General features: G+C 41.0%; 1 protein-coding gene across 1 annotated transcript in view; it reads left to right on the top strand.

The window, feature by feature from the left end:
• Nucleotides 1–1,954: 1,954 nt before the first annotated feature.
• The window catches only part of LOC108792180 (AF4/FMR2 family member 3-like), a 146,478-nt gene continuing 137,590 nt past the window's right edge, over nucleotides 1,955–10,842 (top strand). Inside the window, exons 1-3 of the mRNA XM_018562896.1 lie at nucleotides 1,955–1,989; nucleotides 4,289–4,409; nucleotides 4,974–5,774. Of these exons, the coding sequence (XP_018418398.1) occupies nucleotides 1,955–1,989; nucleotides 4,289–4,409; nucleotides 4,974–5,774 (957 nt within the window). The remainder of the gene's footprint in view (nucleotides 1,990–4,288; nucleotides 4,410–4,973; nucleotides 5,775–10,842) is intronic.

Here is a 10,842-nt window from a genome sequence, read left to right as displayed (position 1 = left end):
GACCCTGGTCAGTACATTTTGCTCCAGAATTCCTTGAAAGCCTTAAGATTTCAGTGTTCCCTGCACAGATTCAAGGCACCCTGTGCCAAATTCAGCAGACCAACCCGAAAACATAACTCCTCCATGTTTCACAGTAGGTAAAGTGATCTTTTCTTTGAAAGCTTTATTAACATAAAGCTGATGTGACTTACCAGAAAGCTCCAGTTTTGTCTCATCTGTCCAAATGACATTCTTCCGGAAGCATTGGGGCTTAACAATATGTATTTTAGAAAATTACAGTGTGGCTTTTTTTACGTTTTTCTTTCAACAGTGGTGTCCTCCTTGGCACACTTCCTTTCGGTCCACTATCACACAAAAAAAGATGATGCATAGTGCTTTGATTGGAGTTCAGCTTGTATCTCTGGAAGTTTTTCTTGGCTATTTTTCCACCATTCACACTTCTGTTCAATCTGGCGTCAATTTTCCTCTTGTGGCCATGTTAATGGTGGTTGGCTACAAATCTTTGGACCTTGTAGCTGATAATAGCATTTACCTTTGACATGCTGGTCTTTATTTCTCTTTATGATCTCTTATGATGTCTCTTTTATTTGCTTTTCCTGGTCCAAGTTCAGTGTTGTGCACACAATGATGCCAAACAGAGTGACTACCTTTCTCTATTTAAAAGGATGGCCAATTGATTATAAGATAAAGAGGTGTGATAATGATTACAGAAAGTAGTTTGAAATATCACCATTATCCAATTATTATTAAACTTTTAAAGGGAAACCAACAAATCTGTACAGGCCATTTTAGAATATCTTTGTAGAATACACAATAAAATATTTTAATCAAACTTTACACTTTTTTTTACACTTTCTTTGCTTTGCTCTATAACAAACGAAAGACATGCAGACATACATGAGACAATTTCTTTCAATTTCATCACTCTTCAAGAGAAAGGAAGCATTATTTCAATGAGCTGTAAGGGTACCAACAAATGTGTTCATGTCTGTATACACAACATTCCTAAACTATGCTTGATTTTTCCTTGGGAGAGAACAGAGGCTTAAATAAATGAGGACAGTGATAGCCATCATACAGAAATAGGTGCTGTTATATTTTGAAAGCAAGCAGTTTAAGATGTCCGCTACAGTGCATTTGCATCTCCCGGTGACATTCAGAAGAAGCATGCATTATATCAGACATAAACAGCTTTTGGTGTAGATAAATCACACAGACTTTTTTCTATTCCTTTAGGTAAATAACCTCCACATTTCCTTCTCTTCTGATCGCAATCACTCAGATGTGCAGCGACACAATTCAGTCTCCATGCATTTTTCATGTTCCGAACTTGTGCTCATGTCACATCAGTCAGAGAAAAGGGGATTGATTAGGGAGTAGTTTGACGACTTGGCTTATTACCAGAGATCAGAATACAGAAGCTCGGCTTTAAAGAAATCTAGTGCTACACGTAGTTTGAACAGCTCTTCAGGGAATGAGCTAATAAGAGATTCACCACAGAAAGACGGCATCCTCACGTAGATCACGCCGAGGACATTTTATGAGGAAATATCTGCTTGTGATTTACATTTTGTACTATCTCATAATCTTTAGATGCCTGAGAGCATTAAAAAAGAAATATTGGGGTCATTAACACATAGAATTGTTTCTGTGGTTTAATGCACTTTTTCTAAATCTTCCCTGGTAAGGCAAAGCCTATGTTTAGGAATGAACAAAATCTAAATATCACTTGCAGGATATGTATGCATGTAGTGCAGAATGTGAAAAGGGGCCCTATTTGAAACAATTTGGACTAACACATTTAGGGGATTATTCACAAAGTTGACGAAGGCAGCCGAGTTGTCACGTACCTGGTAAGAGACCGGAAAGCGAGGAGGCTTCTCTTGTGGCTCGCGTCTCTCTACCCCTGGAAGTAGGGACAGGGAGCAGTCAGAGAGCGAGGAGCACGAGTGCCATGCAGGATAAGTCCAGAAGTCCTCTGAGCGGATGGTATCCAGGCAGAGACGGGAGACTGAAGCGAGGTCAGGGGAGCCAGAAGTCGGAGCCAGCCGGGCAGCAGGTTACACAATTGAAAGGCAAAAGCAGAGTCCAGAAACAGGCCGAGGTCAGGGGCAGGCAGCAATCCAAAATAGCAAAGTCCAAAAACAAGCTGGGTCACAGGAAGCAAGCAGGAGCAAGCACAGGAACAACTAGCTGAGAAAGACCATCAGCAAAGGAGCAAGGGCAGACTCGTTCTATATATGGTGAGCTAGATCCAATTAGCTGCATCACTTCCTGTGCGACAGCTGTTGCACGTGTTTCCGCACACTTCCGGTTCCGGGCACTTCCGGTTTCGGACACGTCCGGTGTCGGGCACTTCCAGTTTGGGCGTGCATGCGCAGCCGCCATCTTGCCCTTACACGAGTAAATAACCCAGCCGAAGTAAAGTGAGCCGAACGAAGTTCAGCTATTCACTCCAGCTCAGTACGGCTGATTTCAGCCGTACATCAGCTGAAATCAGCCGTACATCGGCTGCCTTCAGTCAGAACATGTTCGGCTGAGCCGAAGTGTAGATGGATTTCGACTTAGGTGATCCAACATCCTGATCGGCTGAGCCAAAGCTCCGGCAGCTCACTCGCTGCCGTTCGCCCCTATTCTCATAGGGGCCGAGCGGCAGTGAGTGAATAGCTCTGAGGTACCAAGCGGAATAGAAAATAAGTGAGAAGAATGGAAAAAAAAAAGAGTTGAAAAATTATTTTTGAAATGTAAATAAATAGGACAATTAAAAAAGGGCTCTGGCAGCCGAAGCTTCAGCCGAAGCTACGGCTGTACTCTTTGGCTCCATAGTGAATAACCCCTTAGTTTCATTTAGAGGCATATATTACAACTTTAGTTAGTTTAGTTAACTCTGTTAAGCACTTACTTCTGGCTATAAACAAAAGCCTAAATGGAAATGGTGACAATGAGGAAGGAAATGAGCTAAGGAAATGAGCTTCTGCATTTTACATAGTTACATAGTTAGACAGGTGGACAAAAGACACAAAGAAAGTCCACCGAGTTCAACCTAAAGAGATGTGAGAAAAAAAAAAAGAAAAGCCTAAACAGAACGCTATGCCCTCAATTACCCACTGATGATCCAGAGGAAGGCAAAAAAAATCCCCCTATAAAGCATGGCTCAATTTGCTCCAACAGGGGAAACAAATCCCTTCCTGATTCCATAAGGCAATCGGATTTTTTAAAACAATTAACTGAGCTAGCTAGAACTAGCTTTTGTGGGAGTCTGTTCCACATTTTCACAGCTCTAACGTGAAGAATCCCTTCTGTATGCAAACGTTAAACCTCTTTTCCTCCAGACGCAGAGAGTGCCCCCTTGTCCTTAGCAGTGACCTTGAAGTGAATAATTTGACACCAAGCTCACTACATGGACCATATAAGTATTTATACATGGTGATCATGTCCCCCCTTAATCGCCTCTTCTCCAGAGAGAACAAATTCAGGTCAGTTAATCTTTCCTCATAGCTGAGCTCCCCTGTTCTTTGTATGTTATAGATTCAGAGTCCGGAGGCAGGCAACTACAAGATGGAGTACAGTAACATGCTGTGTCAACAGCCTTTGGGCTTTTGCCGATAACATAACATTGACATCAGTTTGAAACGCTTTTAAATTCACAAGGAATCCATTGGCAGATGCATTTGACCTTCAGTTGACCACCGTCTGACCTGCATGTGATCTGCTGCAAGCAGGGTATGCATTTACGTAGACTTGTATGGGAATGAAAAACCTGTTTGAAGTAAACAAAAGCCTGTCAACAAAGACCCTAAAATGTATGTAATGCATATAGTTTTCCTAGCACAGGTTTAAAGAAAAAAAACATCTGACTAGTGTCTTTGGATAACTTTTATGTGTCTTCTCAATTTATCTTCTCTTAGAAACATATAAACATAGTAGCATAGTAGGTAAAGTTCAATAAAGACACAGGTCCATCTAGTTCAACCTATGTTAAAGTCTACCATTCTTATTACTGTGACTAAACTGTATATTGTAACAAGGCATTTGTACCAGAATGGAATTCAGAACAAGCTGATCCAGTCTACTGAGGTATGCCTTTTTCTCTCAAAACAAGAAACCCTCTTTGACCCTTAAGTGATCATAGGCACATCCAGCTGGCATCAATTATGCACTCTTTTGGGTTGCTGCAATGAAATTTGTGTTTCTTTTAGATCTGTATTTAGAATTATGCCTAGGTGCCACACATGTGTGCCATGTAAATGGCAAGCTAATGTTTTTGTTTTGTTTTTCTTATTGACAGTGGGTACGAACAAGATAAAAGTGTACTGCGCAGAAAGGAGTGGGAAAGGAGGAGTCAAGAAGTCCAGCCAAGTGAGGATATTTTTCTTGTCAATTACCCCCTCTTCAGTGAGCCATACAAGGTAATATGTATTGTACTGATTTGGTTATGAAAAAAACACAAAATGATAATGTATTCAATAGAAAGATAAGTATTTGCAGGACCTACTTTTGGATTGTCCTCCTTCAGTTTATCTGACCCAGAGGGAAAACAAAATAGTACTGTGTTGCCTCTACCACATGCTTGTACACTGGATACTAATAAAGAGCTGACCCTACCATTCAGGCCACCCAGCATGTGATAGGACAGATCTGCCTTGTTTGTAGGCTTCCCACTGGTTAATCCATAACTTTGTTTACGCCTGCGGGATCCCCATTCACTTACTGAATAAGTAATATAGCTATTTAGAAGGAAGTGGGGGAAACCTGTCCACATCTATGTTGATGTCAGTTGGTAAGGGTCTCCGCCAAAAAGACACTTGCCAATCATCTTTTCTCGGGTAAACATTTTCTGAAATTTCTGAAGCGCATTTTTGTAAGCCATATTTCTCGTAGTCGGTTAATCTCTATAATTACACATTGTAATGAAAATTTTGAATGTGCTATGTATTTATTGGACTTAAGGAGTTATATTTTTATTCTTTTAGACTAACAAAGGAGATGAGCTTTCAACTCGTATCCAAAGTACACTTGGAAGCTATGATGAAATGAAGGAGCTGTTAACAGAAAGATCCCACCAAAGTAATATTGATGGCATTCCAAAGACTGACTCAGCAAACACACCCCGTGGGAAGATAGAAGACCATCTTCCTCAAAACTCCACAGAAAGCCATTACTTGGTTTGTCACACTCTGCAAACAGGTATAACATCTTCAGCAACACCTGTACAGCTGAACAACAAAGCCAACATGAGCTGGCAATTAACCGGACATTCCCTGAAGGGGCAGAAGGTGGGAAGCAAGACTGACCAAAGAAAGGCTACTTCTTCCAGTAGTGATTTTAAGTGTGGACATCAAAAACATATAATTGACAAAAGCAAACATTACATGTTAAGTCCAGAATCTTCTACAACCAATGACCATCAGCACAACCTATTAATATGTGGATTTGACAAACCCCTCAGTAGAAGGATAACACATTCAAAATTGAATTGCAATATAGACTTGGATCTACCCATCAAAGAGAAGTCTTGTAGCCAGAATAACAATAGTTTAAATTCTTTGCAGAATTTCCCTTCTTCTATCGTGTCCAAGCTGAACCCTATTCAGCAAAAGCCAACAGCTTATGTACGTCCAATGGATGGCCAGGACCAGGCACCAAATGAGTCACCAAAATTGAAATTACCAAATGAACTGACTACAATCTTGCCAAGAGGACTTTCTGGTATGGCTGATTCAGACAAGTTACAGGATGAGAAAACAGAAACATTTGTCAACCTCAGCCAAGAGGTAGGTCTATGGCCCTTACAACCTTGTTTTAGTTTCTTAGAAGGAAAGCAACATTTATCTGTCAGTACTGTTATGGTTTGATTTTTTTTTATAGAAGTTGCTAATATTATTCTTTTAAAATCGAAATCACTTAATTTCGATTTTAAAAATATCACTTAAAGTATACTAAGGCAGCAAAACAAAGTACCGTCATATGCCAGTGCAATATGTTCATGACTGCCCTTCACATTACCTGTATATAACTAATGTGCAGTGGGGAAATGTATAAATGCTACACAGACTGAATCAGGAGGTTGCTGAAAGTGACTGAAATGCACATTTTCCTCTTATTATTTTGCTTGCAGCACATTAAAAACCACACCGTTCCATGTTGCTATTGCACTTTGAAAAAACTAGTCATGTTTGGTTTCCAGCTTGTTGCTAATGTTATCCAGAGATGGCTCTGTTTAACAGTATGACATAGAAAGTGTTGTTTCTAATGCAGTATGTTTCTGATGTTGAGCACGCTCTTTGATCTCTGCAGTACCCTTCAAATGATTCATGTATCTTATAGACTTGAGCTATTTAGCTTTTAATACCCACTAGTGTGATTTAGAGGACAGATGATTATTCTGTTTTAAATGATACCTGTAAATGAATCAAAAAGTAATACATGTGATATATAAAAGAGACACTTTACACTATAAATACACACTACTTTGCATAATTCATGTATTTGTTTTATGACTCTGGGATATGAAAACATTTTTTAATATTTTTCAGTTTTTTACTTGTAACATTCATATTTAGGGACTCAGTTGGGGTCATTGCCAGCCAAAGGGGCCTCCACTGGGTTTAAAGAACAGTCTGACACTCTGGCTAGACATATGGACTGATTACTTGATGGCAGCTTGATTAGACAAGTGATAAAACTGAAATTCGTTTTTAATGATTTTTTAAAAAACCCTGTTTGCATTTATTTAGTGTACATAGCTGGAAAAAACAGAACAAGAGCTTTTGTAAACAGCAATCCATCATTGTAGTACATTCCCAGAGTACTGCACTATCACACTTTTAATTAGCACGGATTACACAGCAGTATATAAGTGCCATGACATTTAAATAACACTTGCTTCATTTACTTGACACTCTCATAACTTACTGCAGATATTGGAATCCCAGCTCCAGAGCGCCACACAAAAACAATTTAACAGAATGAGAAGGAAAAGAAGAGGGAAGAAACGTCTGAGATCTGATTCCCTGTCACTCTTGGTTACCTTTCTATGAAAACGTATAACTTTCAAATGAAAGCCGGCACCAGCCTGTCTGGAGAAAATGCATTCAAAGTGTATTTTCTAGAAGGCATTCCATTTTCATGTGACCCAATACGTTTAAATTATATTAGAGCTGGCCAACACTTTCATTTGCTCTGCACTGGCAGGTGTTAGACATTCTAAAGCAAGATTAAAGAAAAAAGAAAAAAGTCTTTATCATCCACTGAAGGACACAGGAATTGTAGAAATTCTTAAATAGTTGGGTTATACTGCTGCCTTAAGGAGGTAGGCAAGCACTGGCAAGCAAAAAACATTAAAGATAAGGTTTAGGAAAAAATGGGGGATACAGCGCCAAAGAAAAAGATGTGTATTCCCTTACCTGCAGCAGCTGCTTCTGGCAACAATCATCCTCTTACTGCAACCCTCACAACTGCCGGATATTACACTTAGTGGCAATGTGTGAAGCTGCAGGAAGAGGAGTCTGTGAGTAGCAGCTGTTTAAAGTTGTGCCTCTGGCCCACCCCCTCAGTCCTCTTCCCCATTCACAGAACTTCTTTTACTATGATCCCAAAATGCATTGAGTTCTGTGAATGGAGGAGTATATTCTGTCATTCAACAGCTCTCTCTTCCATTCACAGAACTTGATGCATTGTGGGATTATATTAAGAGAAGTTCTGTGAATGGAGGAGAGAGCTAAGGGAGGCGGGGCCAATGGCGCATCTTTGTACTGCAACTGCTGACAGCTTCCTACCACTGCAGCCTCTCACAGCGCCAATTAATGTAATATCCGGCGGCTATGTGAGAGGCAGTGAGAGGACCATTGTTGACAGAAGCAGCTGCTGCAAATGGCGCTGTTTCCCCCACACAAAAAAATCCTAAATTTCATTTTTAAGCCATTCCCAATGCCCAGTTGTCATGCCTCAGTTTTTTGCTAGTGTCCTAGGAGATTGGATGTATTTTCCTGCTGAGTAAAATTCTACCTATAATTTTGCTAGCATTTATTTTTATTTTTTCCTAAATAAAGATACTCAGTGAAATGTAGATGTTTTTTTTCTATGGTGTTTTCAATCCAGATTTCATTTATACTGCTTGAGCTAGGCTCTACACAGCAGCTATCTAGCCAGCAAATTCTCATCAACAGTTTTGGAGGCCTTACCTGGACCCCTCTGGCCTGAAGATTGTGGGGATAGCCTGGAATGTGACCTTCAGGCACTTGGCTCTGCATTGTGGCACTCTCCAGACTAGGGATGCACAGATACCAGTTCCGTCACTGTCCTGAAATCATTAGTCTGTATTGTTTTAGAAAAACTGTCACATGACAATTATAAAAGGCTTCAGTAATTGGTATCTTTGAGTACTTGGACAAGTATCCTTAAAATGCTCCTTAAAAATGACTGCTGCCACCTAACTTTTGAGTTTTTCTCTAGTCTAGTCTTGGAGCAGGAAAAATATCAGTATTGTACTTGTACCAAGTACGGTACTTGGTACCTGTGCATCCCTATTCCAGACCTTTCAATACTTTGTTAATCAACTACGGAGCGTGCTCCAGGTCCAGAGCTGTAACATAGCCTCTGGTGTGACCTAGTGTCTGAGTACTCAAGTAGGGAGTAAGGCTGGTTGGGCTGAAGCGCTGAGAGCTACTTCACAATTGGTATCATTGGACAACATTTTAAATTCCCACCACTGCCATTTGAATGCGGTAATGGTTAAGGCTAAGGGAACTGATCTGCTATGTGAAGTGTTTGTGCGTGCTTTCTCTGTGCACCTTTTTCATCCATTCAGCCTAGAGGAAGCTAAGTCCCGCTTCTGCTTCTAAAGCACCTTGTGGATCATCCATTTTCTTTTCCACTGTCCACCTTCAATGACTTGGTCACCTCCAGCCATCTCTGACCCCCTCATCAACACCTGCTGCTTGGGTTTGTGAGTATGCAAGGCCTTGCTTCACTTTGGGTCTAGTTGTTTTCCTTAGATTCTCCATCTTCGAAATGACCGCATTTTCAGGTGAATATTCCTAGAGCTAATACTAGGATTCCTAAGTCTTGCACCTTGGTGGAGGATTCTTTTCTTACTGGGTTAGTTAAATGATTCCTAGAATCATATATTTTATAACTGATTAGGCAGGCTTACAGTGTGGTTAACACACCTTTAAAACACCTATGAGTGTTGGGAGTAAGTATTCCTTCTCATCTTTGCAATTCTGATGTTCAGTTTGTGTTATAATATATCCTCATCCTTGCTTACCTTTTTATACCGGTGTTGTTGACCACCTCCTTAAGAGGTTAGTTGTCTGTCAGGTATCTTCTTTTTTTGGACCTCGATGTACCTGATGTCAGTTATAAGAAATATTAAACTTAAACTACAGCTGTTGACCATTTGGTTTTTCCCTGGACATGTTCTATCTGTCCAGGTTTCTTTTCACTTAAGTCAAGGGTTAGATATGCTAGGCTTAGCATTTCCTGCAGTTCTCCAAATGTTTGTCTTCTATTGGGCATAGTATGTCTGTTTTTGCTCTGGGGCTTAAATCCAGTAAACATTTTGTTTTGTTAATCACCTTAGTTGTTGGTCTATTTCTTTTTATTCCCATTCGGGTAGTGTGGTGCTGCACCTGTTTTTTAGTGGATAGTTGGTTGGTTCTCCATTCTTTGATTAAGATCCATGGCTTCTTTTGTTTGCACTTCTCTTTAGTGGTGTTTATCTGTCCTGGTCAGGAGCAACATTTGATTGGTGGTGACAGTTTCCAAACTGGTTGGCCCTTTCTTATCTAGCCTTTTTTCAGGCATTGATTACTTCACATACTCTTGCAGTATGACCTCCTTGTTTGTTCTTTTAGTGTTTTTCATCCATCCCTTGGCTGCTTTTAAACATCCTGACTGTTGAAAAATATGATTGTACTTATTGTACAATTTTTTTCTTAAATCCTTTGACAGTTAGGGTGTCTTAAAGGAGAACTATGAGGTGAGTGCTTTTCACTCACCTCATAGTTCTAGCGGACCTGTGACAATGAGACTGTCACAGGTCGGCTCAGTAGATCGGGAGGTGAGCGAACATATACCGACGTTCGCTCACCTCTCGATCCTGTCACGGCTCTCTGCCGTGACAGGGGAGGGGCTGGATTCCCCCCCCGCTCCGATCCGCCAGCACTGACTGGCAGAACGGACGGGGGAGGGGGCGGGTACAGCTGGCTCTGCCTCTAGATAGGCAGAGCCAGCTGTCACTCATGCAGCTGGGCAGGTCTCGACATCGATGTCGGGATCCGCTCCGGCATCTTAGTATACCGCGAGCTGTAGCTCGCGGTATACTGAGCTTAGGGTAACAGGAGGACGCTAGTTTGTGTCCTCCCGTTACCCTTACGAGAACTATGGGGAAAAGCCCTGACCCCATAGTTCTCATTTAACTTCTGTTTTTCCAGTGTTTCAACTTCCTGAAGCCAGCAGTAAACCCACACTGTTGAGAATTTTTACAATCCCTGTGTCCCTCAATGGACTTCAGGGAAAAAAGTTTACTGTAAGTACAAAAATCATATTATTTGTCTCTGTGCCCTTAAAATAAAAGGCTGCATTGACTCAGTTTAGGCACTGGCCAGTTTTGTAATATTTTATAAAAGTTTGTGATATACTTTTATACTTAACCTCTTGCCGTCCGCCCGTAGTAGAAAAACGGACGGACGGCACTGCAGCATCTGCGGGTTGCCGTCTCCAGACGGCAATTTTTTTCTGCTCGCGCGCGCCCCCTAGCGGGCACGCACGGGCAGAAAAGACCCGATTATTGCACACACCCGTTACCGGGTGTTACACATATAGGCGATCAGCGGGTCC

This window comes from Nanorana parkeri, unplaced genomic scaffold, assembly GCF_000935625.1.
Source record: "Nanorana parkeri isolate BGI_ZX_2015 unplaced genomic scaffold, ASM93562v1 scaffold21, whole genome shotgun sequence".
Taxonomy (NCBI): domain Eukaryota; kingdom Metazoa; phylum Chordata; class Amphibia; order Anura; family Dicroglossidae; genus Nanorana; species Nanorana parkeri.
This window is presented reverse-complemented; position numbering and strand designations above follow the sequence as displayed.